Source organism: Sander vitreus, chromosome 21, assembly GCF_031162955.1.
Source record: "Sander vitreus isolate 19-12246 chromosome 21, sanVit1, whole genome shotgun sequence".
Lineage (NCBI taxonomy): Eukaryota > Metazoa > Chordata > Actinopteri > Perciformes > Percidae > Sander > Sander vitreus.
The window spans coordinates 12,084,803-12,103,163 of NC_135875.1; the positions used below are offsets into that span (position 1 = coordinate 12,084,803).

The 18,361-nt window shown below is 40.4% G+C and overlaps 1 protein-coding gene across 1 annotated transcript; it reads left to right on the forward strand.

The window, feature by feature from the left end:
- The first annotated feature begins 2,151 nt into the window (after positions 1-2,151).
- On the forward strand, positions 2,152-18,061 carry cpn1 (carboxypeptidase N, polypeptide 1). Its single transcript, XM_078279743.1, has 9 exons — positions 2,152-2,701; positions 5,206-5,402; positions 7,229-7,384; positions 11,728-11,904; positions 12,185-12,296; positions 15,267-15,406; positions 16,125-16,224; positions 17,320-17,438; positions 17,678-18,061. The coding sequence occupies exons 1-9, from the start codon at positions 2,467-2,469 to the stop codon at positions 17,786-17,788; spliced, it is 1,347 nt and encodes a 448-aa protein (XP_078135869.1). The 5' UTR covers positions 2,152-2,466; the 3' UTR covers positions 17,789-18,061.
- The last annotated feature ends 300 nt before the right edge of the window (positions 18,062-18,361 follow it).

The following is an 18,361-nucleotide window of genomic DNA, read 5'->3' on the forward strand; positions in this document are numbered from 1 at the left end:
GAAACATGGCCTAATAATAGCCTCATATTTAAATATTTGTACAAACGTATAAGGTTTTTCTCATTAAACATACATCTGGTCTCTGTGCATCTGGCCAAATCCTGACGGAATTTCTGTTATTTCACAATCTGTAAATGGCTCTGGAGCCACATTGACTTAAATAAAGATTGTTTATATTGCCTCAAGCCAATGTATCAGAGTGGCAACGCCAATTTTGCTATTGGCTAATTGTTTTACATTCACAATTTAATGATTACAGCTGCTCATTACAGATGGTCTCCTCTTTACTCTACTACGGAGGAAAGGCACATCTGATTTATGCACACAATTCTGGTGACATCCTGAGCCCTTCAACCAAGGTAAAAAGTTGTGTTTATGTACAGTACTAGGTCATTTATATCTATATATATATATATATATATATATATATATATATATATATATATATATATATATAGCCCTTCAACCAAGTAAAAAGTTGTGTTTATGTACAGTACTAGGTCATTTATATATACATATATATATATATATATGGAATAATGGCTAAATAAGTAAGTTAGTGTCCATGGCTGCAGTACCATTTACATCCACCAGATGTCATTTTCTTACAACGTGTGGCTTATACAGCCTTTGAAAGCATGTGAATGATGCATCTGCTGGTTGTGGTTCACAAAAAGCTTTACATTTGACTCATCTAAGTTTTATTTCCCCCCTTGCACATCTTTCAGTCTTTCAGACTTGTGGTCTTTGTTATGGATGATTATGAACACTGACTGGTGCATGAGGCTGCTGCAGGAGAAAACACATGTAAAAGGGATTGTTAGCAAGTAGTGAGGGAACACGTGTCCATTGTTTTCAACAATTCAGGGCCAGTGACAAGGAAGATAATTTTTTTCTGTTTAGGTGAAGGATGTTTTGGGACACAATTTTTGCTCAACAATCACGTTTTATTTGCATCTTGCTGGGATTGTTTCATTGATCTAAATGTTGTTGGCATGGCAGGGAGATGTGAACAGGACTGGTGAGCGGAGTAGGGTGGAGCCTTGAGGTGTAACAGATGTAAACAATGAAGCAGAAGAAACACAATCACCAGGAGAGACAATGAGGACCGGTCCAAAGCAGTCCCAATTACTTCAGCTTGTCAGTTAAAAGGGGCATTGATGGCATATGATGAGTAAATGTGAGAAGCACAGTTTAAGCTTCATATTTTGTGGAAAAACAATAACAGAAAATCATTTTTTCTCTGTATATCTCTCTCTTCTCCTTCTCCTTCTCCATCCTTGTCAGTTGTTCTTCTGTCTTTGCACCTTTTTGTACATTTGTCCTTCCTCTCGAGTCTCAACTTTGCATCTGTAACTCTTTCTCTTGCTTCACAATTGCCTTTCTTTCCCTCTTTTTTGAAACTTTCACAAGCAGTTGCACAACATTCTGCGAGGAAAAAGCTCCTCTTTTCTCCAGCAGGTTTGATTGACAGCACCCCTTGCGCACTCTGCAGTAAGTGTGTGTGTATGTGTGTGTGTGTGTGTGTGTGTGTGTGTGTGTATGTGTGTGTGTTTGTGGGGGGTGCATGCATCTTGGCATCAACCTGTCTTTTAGAAGTTTAATTGCAGCATTTGGTCTTTCTTCTCCAAGCCATCAGAGTGCATGCATACACGTTTTTATATGTGTGTGTGTATGTGAGCGTACGTGCATGCGTGCCTGCGTATGTATGTGTGTGGGAATGCTGCTTCGAGGAAACAGAGCAACAAAACCAGTCCAAAGGTTGCGAAAGAGCTCTCACACTGATTCATCTGAGTGCAGGCACACGTGCATACACACACACACACACACACACACACATACACACACACACACACACACACACACACACACACACACACACACACACACACACACACACAGGGGTTGTGTGTTGACTTAAGAGTTAATGAATGGATGATTGAGGGCTGCAGGGGTTGGGGAGCAGTACCGTGGAAACAACCCCTCTTTCCCAGGAAGGGAGTATAGAGCAAGAGTTAGACACAAAGAAAGGCAGAGAAAATGAGTGTCTCAAAGACAGAATGAAATTCAGATTGTGTGTGCACAGAGCCAAGGGGGCTGTGGGGCAAACTACTTGAAGCAGAAGTATTCTAAGCGCCAATAAAGCAAGTAGCATGTACTTGACAAGGACCCAAAGGGAAAGAGAGAGGGAGTGAAGCAGCTGTTGGAGGAGAGTGAGACAAAGAAAGAGAGGGGGGCTGTCCTTACTTGCTCTTCAGTGTGAGGACTGTAGTGGGAGGAGGCACAGGGAGAGAGAGAGGAGGAGAAAGAAGACAAGAAAGGAAAAGAGCAAGCAGGGAGTAAGCAGTATGTTTGGTGTGTAAGGAGATAAATATACATCTGAAAGTGTTCTGCATAGTTGCAGGAAGTCTCTGCTCCAGCCTCCTCTCCTCTACTCCTGTGCTGCACAACTAGGGCTGAGGGACCATGCAGCAGGGGTGGACTCTTCCCTGGGTCGCTGCTCTCCTGCTGGGGCTGATGGGACTCCTGGTGTGCGGATCAGACTTCCAGCATCACCGCTATGAGGACATGGTGCGAGCCCTGTTTGCAGTGCAGAGCGAATGCCCTTACATCACTCGCATTTACAGCATTGGGCGCAGCGTAGAGGGGCGCCACCTCTACGTGCTGGAGTTAAGTGATAACCCAGGCATCCATGAAACATGTGAGTAACTCCTGATTCATCTCTAAATGGGCATGTTACAATAAGATCCTATGGGTGTCATTATCTCAATCTGCATGTCCAGGTTAAAACAATAGGGAATTATTCATAATAACAGACATACTAACTTCCAAGTTAGTATAGTATTCAATCTTAATAAATATGTGAAAATCAGTTTACATGAGTTACAATTTCTTTATAAAACAGTTTTGTGCAATACCACTAAGCAACATTTGAAGCTGATAAACAAGAATACATCATAGACATGATACAGTGTTCTGGGGGTAGAGCAAATGGATTTATAATGATTATAGATTTCAAAAGCACAGTCCCCGTCACTGGCTGCCCACTTGTTTTGTGCTTCTTGTCTGTGGGGAGTGAGAACATAACTGGCAGGAGACAAAGCAGTCTGTGGGGGTTCTGTTTTTTTCCCCAAGGGATGAAATGCAAGCTTCCAATTTAGTTTTCTGAAGCTGAATTACTGTGTGGATTGATAGTGAAGAAGAGGTAGAGGAGTTATCCCAAGCTGGCTTCTTTGATAAACCTCGATGGCGGTAATCTGTGGAAAACTCAAAGTGAAAGGGAAAAGGCAAAAGTGAAAAAACATCTGTGATTCATTTCAATTTTTTGCTATCCGACCACTGACAGAATGTGGGGTGTTATTCAAAGCTGAGCAGATGACACAGAAGTTCGCTTTGAGTCAACAAGCCCTAAACCCTGAACCCGCTCTTGCAAAGCTTTGCTTGTTTCCCCTCCTCTCCTAACCACGGAATCAGCTCTCCAGGTGTTTATTTTGCATAGTGGTTGCAAATTGAAAACCATAACCTCATCATTGCCAATGTTTGTATTGAAAACAGGCCAAAGGGTCACACTCATGTAAGTGATTTTGAATATTTTTTCCATTCTTGCATTTTGAATGGCAGTTCTTTGAAGAAGAAAAAGCTTGACAACTGCAGGGAATGCTTTTTTGGCTGCGGCTGAGCTTGCATTTTTTTCTGCATTTGCACACGTAGGGGCTTCCTTCAGTAGAATGGAAGGATGTGCGCCTGTTCTGTTGCAAGATGACCGAGGGTGAAAAACAGGAACCGTGCACTTCATGGAAGGGAGTGACCCGAGGTCTTGTCTGGGTCAACCCCCTTGCACCCTTTAGGAAGTTCATGTCTTTGACATGCTGCTGCTGCTGTGTGTGTGTGTGTGTGTGTGTGTGTGTGTGTGTGTGTGTGTGTGTTTAAAGCTGCACTCTAGAGCCAACACTGTTTTCTGAACCTGAAGCCAGTTGGCCCCGCGTTAAAGAAAAGGAGGTGAATTACAGCGCCCAAGCTGCCATTTGGGTGCCTGAAGCAATTAGTGAAGGGTGTTCATACATATGGAAGTATCTGCTCACCCCCACAATACCCCACCCCCCAAAAACCTACACTTATTTATTCTCATGAACAACTGAAGTGCACATGAAGTACAATTGGTTCTATCAACGCTACAGCAGTGATTAATGAAGGGACTCCTGAGAGGAGGGAACCCTGCACAGAGAGGGAGACTGTTTGGATAGGTGGCTCACCCAATCAGTGGCAGATACCCATAGGAATGCCAGATGATCTTGTCCATATAATCCAATCAGCTGTAATCAGAATCACTCCCCAGAGCTCACCTTTGTCAGAATCTTGAGATCTACCTCATCAGGAAAATAAGAATTAAAGACATTAAGGTTAGTAATTAGTTTAAAGCAAGACTTTGTGCGTTTTGAAAGAAAAACATAGCACAATCTTTCTCTTTCAAATGAAAAGTTGAATCCATAAGCAATAAAACCCAGCACCATTGCTCAATGTAATACATTAAGAGTTTTGTCACTGCAACCTTACTTGGTCTCGTAGCTCATGGTGGCTAATGTTAGCAAATTCAAAGCCTGTTTACCGGTCTTCAGGAGTAATATTGCATATGTGATAAAAGGTGTATAAAGCCTGTTGTGGCTCCAAAGAAGTCTGATAAATTGTCAGTTCAGGCTGAAGACTACAAGTTTAAAAATGAAAAAAAGAAGTAAAAAGAAGTGAGGCTACTGAACCTGGCTCCTCATCTCTGCTTGAGGCTAGCAGCTCGAGGCTACAGTACAACTAGCATAACAAACCTGAATCTTCAACAGAACTGGAGGTTGAGTTGCATTGTTGGTAACATAGGCACCAGATTTTGACAAGGAATAATAACAAAGACGGAAATTGAATCTGCCATTATCCCATAAATGCCATTTATGGCTAGAGTGGCTGCTGCTGACCAAAGGTTACATAGTTTGAATCCTGTAACACATAGAAACTCAAGTTACTACCTTAAAGACTCATAAAAAAATCTCAATTTAAAACATGAAAAAGACAGCCTAGCCTATCGAGTCTACTGTATTTTCATGTAGTGAGTGTGCTCATATGTGTGTATGTATGCGTGTCATTTTAAATGTCACGCTTGGCAGCTCTGTGTGGCTTTTTGACCTCATACTCCCCTCCATCTCTCCACTTCCTCCACAGTGGAGCCGGAGTTCAAGTACGTGGGCAACATGCATGGCAACGAAGTGCTCGGCCGTGAACTGCTCATTAAGTTCTCCCAGTTTCTGTGCGAGGAGTATCGGGCCGGAAACCAGCGGATCATGAGGCTGATCCATGACACGCGCATCCACATCCTGCCCTCCATGAACCCCGATGGCTACGAGGTGGCAGCCAGACAGGTAAAGTACACCCTGACATACACGTGAGCCCCAGGCTTCCACTTGCCAAAAGAAAACCAGGGAAAATCGCCAACTGGGATGCCTCTGGCTGTTTTTCTTCAGCAATCATTTGCCACTTGTAGAGAGAAAGTTTCCACATTTTTGCTTGATTGTGTTCCTGCCAGTGGAAATGTTGGAAATGTTAAGTTCCCTCAGGAAAACGAAACACCTGCAAGTTAAATCACAGCATATCACATATCTGACGCCATCAGATATCATACAAGGTATGTGTGTGTGTTTATATCCATTGAAGACAAGCAACCAAGAGCCAAAAACTGTTAATTTATTTAATTAAATATTCCACTGTTTGCTAATGTCTGTAATAATGCCATCTATCAGCCCACTGAGAGAGCCCCTAGCTTTCTACCATAAGGGTAATTATATGGCCCATGAAACAACAGACACACATGCAACCCCCTTTAACACAAACACACACACACAAACACACACACACACACACACACACACACACACACACACACACACACACACACACACACACACACACGCACAATCTCTTTGAGACTAATTATATGTCCCGAGGAAGCCAGTTGCACATGACTGTTCCTCTCTTTGCCACTTAGACGACACACACAAACAAAGCACTATAATTTGTTGCATCAACAGATGTTTGGATGCAGCAGCATCTGGACAACAATGGGAAGGCTGCTTCATTTCCTAGAATCCTAGATGGCATAGTGTTGATTTGGGGTACTGATTGAGCAACAAAAATATCCGTATGTGCCCAAGGCATCAACAAATTTTATATTTAAGTATTTCCATATAGAGTCTAGTCTGTTCTTTCAGTTGTCTGACAACAGGTCAGAAAGTCTGCACAGAAGCAACAAGAGCCTCCTTATTTTGTAACAAATCATTTTTAGGAATTGCTCCAGATATATATATATATATATAAAAAATAGCTAGAGTATCATTGCTGAAAAATTTATTTTAAAAGTCACACTGTGATTAAATGTTTCCTTTCGAGTGAAATAGAGAAAGAGGTCTCTGAGCCCTGAGTATAATAAAACAAGAGTCAACGCTAGCGGTGCTGTGAGGCTGTACACTAAATGCTTAAGTCAGCATGTTAACATGCTCACAATGACAATGCCAACAAGTTCATGTTTAGCAGGTATAATGTTTGCCATGTTCAACATCTTACAGTAGTTAGCACTCTAACATTTGCTAATTAGCGCTAAACAAAAAGTACATTTGTGGCTGATGGAATGCCATTCGTTTTTCCGGTATTTGCTCATAAACTGAAGTATTGAACAAGTTAAGATTTTGACCTGATGATGCCACTGAAAGTTATTAGGATTCATCCTCTGGGGAACATGAATGTCTGTACCAAATTCCATGGCAATCCATCCAATAGTTGTTGAGACTCAAAGCACGAATGCCAACCTCATGAGTTCCGAGTATAAGGAAGATTCTTCAATTTTGTGTCTGCCATGTAATATTATAGGCTTTTTATCAAACTCAGGACAATTTCTCTGTTTGTGTATTCTTAACATCTTTTCAAAGTTTTTTGGGAAGGGTTTGAGTTTAGATTCCTAAGAAAACTAGGAAATTATTGTAAATTAAAAACACTGCAGATTTTCTGTGCAGTTTCAGTTTGTGGAATATGCAAACCAGTTTTCCTTTTGCTGCTTCCACGCAATATGAATTCATAGCTTGAAAAACTATATCTTAAAACCCAAGAGGCCAAACATCATAATGCAAAAAAAAACAAAGTAACCCAACAGTAGCTGCTGTTTGAGAAACTTGATATTTTGTCTGTGGGCCAACAGGGTCCAGAGTTCAACGGCTACCTGGTGGGTCGAGGGAACGCTAGAGATTTAGATCTGAACCGGAACTTTCCAGACCTGAATGCACTCATGTACTACTACGAGAAGACCAACGGTCGAAACCACCACCTGCCCCTGCCGGACAACTGGGAGCAACAGGTCAGTGCTGCTGGATAAACACACAGGAAACACTCATTTATCTATGTCCGTGTGTCTGTGTGTGCAAATACATGTATGTGCTTGTGTGGAAGAGACAGAGAGAGGACGATGAATGAGTACATTTCTCATGCTTGTGTGAGTGTGTGTTCAGTGTTTGAGTATGGAGTTGAATAATGAGCAGCTGTAACATAGCTCAGTTATCTTGGCTTTAACTTTGTTGACATAAACGGATTCATGAGATTTGTACTGGATCAGACTCCACTGCCAGTTGAGCTTTTAAAAAAAAAAAAAAAAACAGTCCATACGTTCAAACAGTAAGTGAATCCCTTAGTAGGTCTGTTTCATGTTGTCTATGTTTGTGTGTGCCTGTACAGTCTGACCCATTTCGATGGGCGTGTTTGCTTAATTTACTGTAAAACCTATATCTCCTCATATAAACTGTGCTGTTCTTCCTCTGGGTCAGAAAGAGGCCGCTTTCCTTTGTCTTTACAACATGAAACAGGTGGCAAAATGTTACTAGTTCCAACTCAGATGAGAAAGTGGAACAAAAGCATGACTGAAAATATCCTTTTAGATCCAAACTTGCAACCTTTAAAAACAATATGAGTTTGAATATTTTTTGATCTGTTTGCTGTAAGTTTTTGTGGATTGCTTTGAAGCTCAAAATAAGCTCAAAATAAGCTTTGAAATGTATAAAGGATGTTAGCGGAAGACCATAGAATAAAGTTGACATACAGATGTCCCCTAAAGCTCTTTCACTCATGAAATAATAACAACCTAACAAGATATATGTACAGTATACCAAGACCTTCTGCTTCAGCTAAACATTTTTGTCATTTCGTCACCACCATGAGAATTTGAACTGACCTACTCTGCGGTATGAGAGTGTAACTGTTATCTGCTACCTTGAGATAGTGAGCAACTCTCAACAATCATGTAATTCCATTCAAAATCATCATTGCCGAGTCTGTCTTTAAATAATAAAAACCTTTACCCGTGTGCTCTTTTCCAGTGGGCAGTGGAAAACTGATAAAACCCTGGTGGATATTCTTTTTGCGAGACTATTGAACTACTAATCCAGCTTTGTGTTCCTTGAAACATATGTAACTTGGCAGAAACACACTAAGCTCTCTGAAACGTCAGGTACTGTACATGCTACTACATGTCCTCTCCATCAATTATAAAAAATGCCCTACACTGTGAATAACACTGGGGGGGATAAACTGTGTCATTGATTTAAAACAAAATATGCTGATGGACTGCTGTGGTAGAAACACAGTTCTGTTCTGGGTGACTCTACTGTATTTCACTGTGCACTTATTATTTCATATCACTGCAGCATAAAATGTTGAAAGAAGATGAGAATGTGTGCTGTCAAACTATTGCGATTAGTCGGCTGAAAAGTACATTTTAAGGATCAAGGTCAGATTCTTGGAGGTGTCTTGTCTGCAGTCGTTTTATCTTCAACAGACTCTTAAAGGGCTACTGTTTTCAAGGTTCAGTTCCTTGAGGTTCATCCTCTAATCTTCCTTTTTGTCCCTCATGCTTGAAACCACTGGGTGATATTATGGCTGGATAATATAATTTATCTGAAGATATAATAAAACATCCCTCCAAGTATCCAAAAACCAAATATAGTCAAATATATAATTAAGCTTAGCGTTAGTTCATGCAGGACACGGGAGTCACATGCCCGCTGATTGAATTACTGTATCATTCCTATCAGACACACACCAATCGCAGCCATTCTCACATCAAGGCGATCCTTTTAAATGTGACTCCCTCCTGACTGATCCCTGCTACACTGACGCTGCTTCATTCACTACTGCTGCTGGCTACACTTTGCTTCCACCTCCCCTCAGCCTCCACCTTCCTAGTTCAGAGTCCTAACATGACTCAAAGTTTAAAATGGTTTTCAATGGCTTTCTTTTGGCTCACTCTTTTATACCCAATGGGGTTTCTGCACGGTGCTCCCTGTTTCAGCTAAGCATGCTACTTGGCTGGTCCAGGGAGCATTATTAAGAGCTGAGCCATCAGCCCCAAGCATAACTGTATATCCATTTGTTGCAATAAATGGTTAAATCTATGACGAGAGTGTTCCTGATTGAAACAGTGTTTGTTTCCATTGGATTATAACACTGTTGACAAGATTAACCATATTTGAGTGTGGTATTATTTTAGGTGATAATTATTAGGGATAGACCGATTATCGCCACTGGCCCATTTTTTGGCAGTCTGCTTCGTTTTCACTCACCACTGAGTCTGACTTAATGTCCCGCCCACAACACTATCTGACCACAATCTGATCTTGTGTATTATGTTGAAAGGTTCTAATTTATTAAATAATTGCTTAAAGCATTTAAACAAAGTTTTGTGTTAGAGTTTGTAACATTCCAAAATCCCAATTTTGACTTAAATCTTTTCATTTCCACTGTAAATGCATATTGGGTCTAAATACCAGTTATCGATTTCATTAACTAGTAATAATCTGTATAGGTATCAGGCTTGAAAAACTAGTACCGGTTGAGCCAAATAATTATAACTGACTATGTTATTGCATTCTCCTCCCCTTTGTTTTATTACATATGAATAAAGTGGTTTTGTTCCCAAGCAAAGGACAGCCATTGATTTTTTTTTCTTCCTATTTACTAGTTCCCGGGCTGCAAATGTGTTGAGAAAACTAAAACGCTGGTCCTCCCAGTCGCGAGCTGGCTGTCCACCCACATGACAGCCTCCTGAAAGGCAAACACAAAAGAGTAACTGTGCCACTGTTACAGATACTTCATTCATGCTGGTCGGGATTACATCCTCACAGGCTGCATGAAGCCACAAGCCCCCTCGCCTGCAGGTTCAGCAATGCTACATTTTAATTAGCCAACTGATGATGTTTCATTCAGAGGAATAAGTTTAATGAAAAAAGAAAAGAAAAAAACTGTTTCACCAATAATGCAAATTTAGACATAGCAAAGGTGAAAAAAATGACCCAGCAGAGTAATCTTGAATCAGCTGCAATAACTCAGGAACTACCAGGTGACATATGGCACTATTTTGGTTCCTGTATTAAAAATAGAAATGCTGACAACTGATTTGATTAGCCTGCAGAGGACATCCCCCATACAGTGTGAAATCTAACCTTGTCTGTCGATGAACCACTGAGTGATCCAGAATGTGTGGATTTGTGTGGATTTGTATTTAAGAAGCCATTGTATTCTGTTCAGTTATTTGATCTTTGTAACACTAAGATAGTGTCTGTGTGTGTGCTCCTTACATGTAACTCTACACGATGGTGACAGCTCTGTCCTCAAGCATGCACAAGGGTATATAAAGATCCACAAACAATAAACACCTGCCAGTCCTGAAAACAGAAGGCTCACCTCAAGGCCAGTCGTCTCTGGCCTGACTATTTTTCAGCTGAACCAGACTGTGTTTATTGTCCCACATACCTTACTCAAGGAGAGGCATTACTTCTTGTTCCCATGCATGATATATGGCTCGGAGCATGTTAGAATAGTTAGATGTGGAATTTAAAGGTTTAAGATGTTTGATTTCACAGGAGACGCCACAGTTTACCCTATTACAAGAGATTGCATATTGTAGATTTGCTGTAGTGGTAACTTTTGTGTTTCTATCCTTGCAGCTTTGTTTCCTGCATCATCTTGTTTTCCCTTAACTCTAGACTCAAAAACAGAAAAGGAGGGCATTTTGACAAACACAACCCATGTCTAATTAATTTTCTAGATCAAATGACACACACTGAATCGTTGGAGGATGAGGAAGAAAGCGCACTGCAAGTAAAGTTCAAGAATCACTTCATGGGTTTGAGAAAGGCAGAGGATACCTTGAAGAATGAAACAATGGTTTCCTAAATATCAACCTGGTTGCTTGAAAATGAAAAGGGGAAGGAAAAATCACAGAGAAAATATTTGCATATGGAAAAGCAGAGAAAACAAGGATTAGTCCCGAACCAGCCAAGCTGAGAAGCCCATGGTTCTGGGTGAAAAGAAAACCAGATGTCTTCAGTCCACTTATGTTGTTTATGAAAAGCCTGGGATGAAGTGAAGGTTATGTGTAATAATATCATTAACAAGACAATATACAGTAGGGCTGTCAGGCACTAAGAGGCCATTGACAGTTTAATTTAAGGGTTGGGGAAGAATGTATGGACTAAATTTGGACCATATTTTACAAAAATAAGAGTTGAACGTTTTATGTAAAGACTGCACTACAATGCAATGACATTCAATATGGCTTGTATGTATATCATTTTATAAAAAGGTCAATATGTCATGTACATTGTCATGCAAGTACATCCGCCCTAAAAGTTATATCTATATCCTCCACAGGTTGAACCAGAGACTTTGGCAGTCATAAAATGGATGCAAAACTACAATTTTGTCCTGTCAGCCAACCTCCATGGAGGAGCCGTGGTAGCCAATTACCCCTTCGACAAGTCGAGAGACCCTCGCATTCGAGGGAGGACCACGTACGCGGCCACTCCAGATGACAAAATCTTCAGAAAGGTGTGCTGCAGATTAGACATTCTTTCCAGATGTCACACACTGATCTGATCTAATAATCTCATCACTGTGTGTGTGTGTGTGTGTGTGTGTGTGTGTGTGTGTGTGTGTGTGTGTGTGTGTGTGTGTGTGTGTGTGTGTGTGTGTGTGTGTGTGTGTGTGTGTGTGTGTGTGTGTGTGTGTGTGTGTGTGTGTGTGTGTGTGTGTGTGTGTGTGTGTGTGTGTGTGTGTGTGTGAAATCATGTGAATGGATGGCCGCATGTGCATTTGTGTTTGATGACAGTTGGCGAGGACCTATTCGTACGCTCACAGCTGGATGCACAAGGGTTGGAACTGTGGGGACTTCTTCGATGAGGGAATCACCAATGGGGCCAGTTGGTACTCTCTGTCTAAAGGTAAGCAAAACCTCTGACTTGTGAAGAGAAAGTAACAAATAAAACAGACTTTTAAAAACACTAGAAACTCCACTGGAATCATGAAACGTATGTATCCCACTATCATCTTTAAAAATACCCTCCCTGATTTTATTACAGTGTCCAAAAGTGCACAGCCACAACAATGAAGGCAGGTCAAGACTACTTGTTTGATAGAATAAGTAAATAAAATAAAAATGTTCTACCAACACCAGAAAGCACAATACTGACTCACCACCTCCACGTACAAAAACAGATTGTTCCAAGGTGTTGGAGATTGTCCATTATCATGGCATTAAGAAAGACAAGGCCACCGGCATGAATGATGGCAGGCGCTGGCATAGACTTCAGCATGAATGACATGCCTTGAGTGGCGCACAAGGCCGGCTTTCCCTGTGTCGTCATGAAATCTCTGACTCTTTCCGAGGCCTCTGTGCTCTGCTCTTGCCTTTAACCTCTTCACCTTGTCTACACTAACAGCTGCACTTCCACTGACCCCTCAGTTTAGCTGCTTAACTTTGTAAATGACACATGCCAACAAAAACCTTAGGGATTGTATGAAAAGTACTAGCAGGGGATGGGAGGGTAGTCTCCTGAAGGGAGGGTAGTCTGAATTTTTTGAACGTGCACCCAAGATGTATTTATATTTTATTTCAGCCTTCCCTTCAGCTGCACAGAGCTGCCACCTGTGTCCAGTTCATTTTTTCACTTACAGCGGTAAGAACTGTTTAGTTAGTAACTCTTGGTTCAAGCAGTTGCAGGGCTGTTTGGGACACACTTTGCCACAGTGGTGAACCGTGGTCCACAAATTGACAAATGTATCCATTTCATACTGACTCATGTGCCTGAACACTACAATACAATACCTAACATTAATTACAAACGTGGCAGAGAATTAGAATACAAATAGAACAAAGCCAGTTCAACCTAAAATCAGACTTACAGATCTTTAGGTTACTTGTCAGTAAGGGTGGCCTAAAACTAAAGTCAGATCCCTACCTAGTGGCCAAAATTGAAATTTATCATCATCGTTAACACATAGCTTATTAATTACAAAGACTACAGCTTAACAGTCATATGCACAAACAGTTACAGGTGTTAACATAACAGAATTGTACGACCCACTAATATCTGTTAAAATACTATCATTTTACTTTACATTTCATTTTTCAGCTGATGCTTTTTACGAAGCCACTTACAATAAGTGCATTCAACCATGAAGATGCCAACCAAAAATTGCAAGAATCTCTTTAACTCTTTAACTGCAGTTCTTGCTTCCCCCAAAAACACCACAGTTTTGATAAACCGCAATCACTGCAGTTATGTTACAGCTTGTAGGTGCAGGGGCTGCCTGTAATAGCCACGGAAAGGGACTGTAACATTAGCTGCTAGCTTGAAAATGCCTATCGTAGCTCTTGCTAGTTTGCACTAATCCTGGCAAAGTGGGTGATTGTTGGCCTGCCCTGTCCTGAAGTTTTTCCCGAAAAGGCGATTTTGCTTACGCACTAAAAATGAATGCTTAGACAAAAGCATCAAAACTTACAAACACGTTTTCTGCTTTGCACTTTGTTTGCAATCCTGCAACACACTTCTTACAAAACACTACACACTGTTTTTTACATTATAAACTTTGTTCAAGAATGAAAACTCTTGCAATTAGGGAAAACACTTATCTTTAAAATGCAAAGCACTATCTGAAATTGGCAACACACCCACACACATGATCACCTTGTGTGCCGCCATTAGTCTGCAGGGAGTTCTCCATCACCATGCCACTCTAGGTCCCTACAATACTGCACATATAATCACATTTCTGGATGCACTACATAATGTAGATGTACAAGACGGACCACAGCAGCCCCGGTTTGTTGTCATCTGAGATAGTGTTAGTTTTCACTAGGCTGCTCTGGTCTGGGACTGGTTCACCAATCACAATACTGTAACTTCACAGTATACTTGGCCCCTTACTCCCCATTTTTCAATCCGATTAAGGATTTTTTTTATCAGCTTGGCGCTGGAAAGTGCACGACCACCAACCACATGCCCATATGCCTCTTCTGCAAGCAATAGAAGAGGCATGCAGAGACATTGAGGTGGGGTCAGTCCAGGGTTGGATACGGGACCAATTGTGATATTTCCCCCGTTGATAATAATGTGAATGAGGTGATGTGGCCAGACCCTAACAGAAAGCAGGATCCATAAACCATCCACACCATCCCCTTACCATTGCACTCTAATATTTATTAACTAATTATTCATTGTTTTTTATTGTTTTTTGTTTGTTTACAGTAAGATATTGTATTGATTACTGTACTGTAATTCTACTTTTCTTTGTGTTTTTTTGTTGAAAACCCACGTTTGGTTTATGAGAAATGTTTTGCCATAGCATGCTTGGAAGATACAGCTACAAATTCATCAAACTGTCTGGGCATGTATTCAATTTCAGTTAAGTTAATCTGTAACAATAACAAAATTCACGTCTTTGATCTGTAAATCCTGGTCTGGACTGGTCAGGATTATTCTTAGGAATGTGAATCTGTTGAGCTTTTCGGTTGAGTCATGCAAGCTTTTGAATTGGATGAAAACGCCCAAAGTCGCATTTAGCAGGAACATGTTATGTTTATTTTACCAACTCCTTTTGCTCCAAGTCTTATGTCATGGTCTATGAGGTTAGATTTGAACTTTCCCTCCCAACCCTGGCCTCATATGCATTACGCTTCTATGAAAAGTATTGCTGTATCGCAAAGTTGCAAAGCCAGAGACTTGGAAAATTCAGGTTTCAACAAAAAAAAGAAAACTTTCTGTAGTTAGTAGGGTGTAATATCAGTCTGTCTAAAAGATGTTAAAGGTCTGTCTCTATAAACCACCCTGGGAACCATTGAAATAAAACAAGAGATCTTGGTGATCTTTTCTTGAAATCTAACGTAAAGCGTCTATTTCTGTGTGTTTCAGGCATGCAGGACTTCAACTACCTGTACACCAACTGTTTTGAGATCACCCTGGAGCTGAGCTGTGATAAGTTTCCTCCAGCATCAGCACTGCCCAGAGAATGGCTGGGCAACCGAGAAGCACTGGTTTCATACCTTGAACAGGTCAGAACACACATACAGACTCTCACAATTTGGCAAGTTACTGGTTAATCAACTAGGTGCACACAAATACGCAGACATACAGTTACACACAAAAACCCAACTACCAAGAGTCATGAGTCCAATACCCTGGCTTCTTGTAAATGTTGGCTGGGAATCCATGGATAAAGTGACTTAAAATGAGCTGCATGAAATTAAGTGTAATACGAGTAAACTGACTTCCCTCCTTCAAGTATGAAAGGACAAAGTATGAGGTACAAAATATCCTTTATTCAAGATTGTCAGAGTGCTGAGATAAAATACAGTGATGCATTGCCACTAATAGTGTTTCTTAAGCCCCAAGAGAGGGCTCAGAAATGTACAACCTTTTCTGCAGCACTGATTAAATAGACCAAACTGAAATGGCCTTCAGATGCTGTTTGGTCTTGTTTGACTGTATGTCTGTTGCAGACCACAGGGCCGAGGAAAGTTAATAAGGTCTAATGTTTTTGGAAAGTTTGCATTAGAAATGTAGTTTATGACCTGATATGACTTGCAATCAATGCTGTAATTCATTGCAGCATTCAAACACAAAGCTATCTATGGTTACACATACCTGATTTGCCTAGATTAACATCACATATTTCGGGTGGCCCAAGCTCAAGCACAAATGCCAGGATCCATAAAAGAAAGAACTGTGAGAAATTGGTCAAATTAAATGGAAAAATAACTTGTTTTTCAGGTGCATCATGGGATAAAAGGCATGGTGTATGATGAAAACAACAACCCTGTTGGCAACGCTGAGGTCGCAGTGGCTGGCATCAACCACGATGTGACCAGTGGTGAGAAGGGGCTGGAGGGGTGTCAGTTAATTGTTACACAGATGTGGTTATTTCCTGGTATTTTTTTACTCCTTAACTGCAGGGTTTAAGAAGTATGTGAGAATGTGAGGTATGTGGTAAATGATCTGCTAATGTCCTGGCAATCCTCACACTGGAATGGAACAAACTGCCACCTAGTGGTCAATAGTGGAAATGCACTTAAATAATTGTATGGGCACTGTATTTACATTTAGAAGAGTACTGTATTTAACGAGTAATGTACTAAAGGTAAATTCTGAGGTACTTGTAGTTTACTTGAGTATTACAATTGTATGCTACTGGGGTGCCTGGGTAGCTCAACTGTTAGAGCGTGCGCAGAGGCTCTATCCTATAGCCGCAGTGGCCGCGGGTTCAATTCTGACCTGCGACCCTTTGCTGCATGTCATTCTCCCTCTCTCTCCCCTTTCAAGTCTAAGCTGTCCTGTCAAATAAAGGCACAAAAATGTGTATGCTACTTTATACTCCACTGCATTTAAGAGGGAAAGTTACTTTTAAGCTATAGTTACTACTTTAGATTAGACTTTAAAAATCTGTAATGAGCGCATTACATCTGATTAATTACAAAACAGTAAATTAAACCCCCAACAGTATGTTAAAAATACCTAAAATCAGTTCCACTTTGGCCGACTTTGGCATTAAAATGTTGTTTACATGTTAAAGCATCAGTAATAATTAGAAATCATTACTATTACTCTACCAGAGGCCATTTTACATGAATAGTGGGTACATAAGTGACAATTACAGGATAATAATACATGCTAATTCTACTGTAACAGTAACACAAATAAAAAGGTGTCTTCAAGTCAGAAAACGTAAAAAAAAAGTAATCAGTCAATTACACAGTAATATCCATCGAAAGTTAGCTAACATTCGCTAACATTAGCTACCACATGGTACTGGTCATACCAGACTGGTGATACAGAGTGGTATTGCTACCATTATTTAAGCAATGCATCTGAATACTTTTCCACCACTGTGTAGGCCTAAATTAAAATTTGAAATAAACTAGTTGGATGTTTCCACCTCTCATCGTTTCCCATGTCTTCATTCATCCAGGAGTGGATGGTGACTATTTCAGACTTCTGTTACCAGGCACCTACACTGTGACAGTATCGGCCCCAGGTTACGCCCCCTCCACCAGCACTGTCACAGTGGGACCAGCAGAGGCCATACAGGTGAGTTTCTATCTATATGGAAAGAGCATATTGGTGCAAAAGACAGGAATCTAACAGCTGATTCACAGTTGTTACCTTTTCTTTTTAGTGAAAAAGCAGGTAGTAAGTAGTTCAAATGCACTTTTAGAGAACCCGACTCTGCTTGTGAATCATTTTTGTGTGTCTGCATGTTCTTATAGGCTGGAAATGTACTCTGCCTTGAACATTCACACTTTTGTTCTCCATCTCTTCCCTTACAGCTTCATTTTTACTTGAAACCGGCACCAAAACAAAACCTGAAAGTGAAGCCCCATAACGGCAAGAAGAACCTCTCATCTCCCAAAACCCCCTTAAAACTTGGCCCTAGATGAGACATGGACAATAACACACAAACATATACACACGTACACACATGCACACATACATTGACCATTATAAATGTATGTAATTTTACCTTTGTAGTCCTTTGGTTATGTATTTCAAACCTTTGCATTTTTGTTTGTGTTTTTTGTGTCCCTATTAAGGAATGTTGGTGTATTTATGTAACAGTGTTGATATGTATGAACACAGCTATCCTGTATTTGTAAAGGACTTTTTGGATTTTGATTACAATAATTTGATGAAAATTAAAAATTAAAACAATGTTTTTGCTGTCATCATTTACCATCTCTGTATATTGTGTTTTCTCACTCACTATAATAACAATTATTATTATAGTAATGCAAATAATAATATATCATTACTTAATCCACCCCATAACAGACATAATGACTAAAGGACATCTGAAGATTACAAGAATAAAATAAAAACTAATTACCAAAAACAGGAAGTGCAGAGAATATCCTTGAGAAAATCATTAATTAGCACCATGTAAAGTTAACCTGGTTCAGAACCTTGGCAGCCGTAATGCACCCTGCACGCTTGCACAGATTCAGATACAAAGT

Excerpts from the sequence above, each read along its gene's own strand:
- cpn1 (XM_078279743.1), top strand. The coding sequence starts at position 2,467 with ATGCAGCAGGGGTGGACTCTTCCCTGGGTCGCTGCTCTCCTGCTGGGG. Across the intron at positions 16,225-17,319 it reads CAACCACGATGTGACCAGTG|GAGTGGATGGTGACTATTTC; the intron begins GTGAGAAGGGGC and ends TCATTCATCCAG. Across the intron at positions 17,439-17,677 it reads GACCAGCAGAGGCCATACAG|CTTCATTTTTACTTGAAACC; the intron begins GTGAGTTTCTAT and ends CTTCCCTTACAG.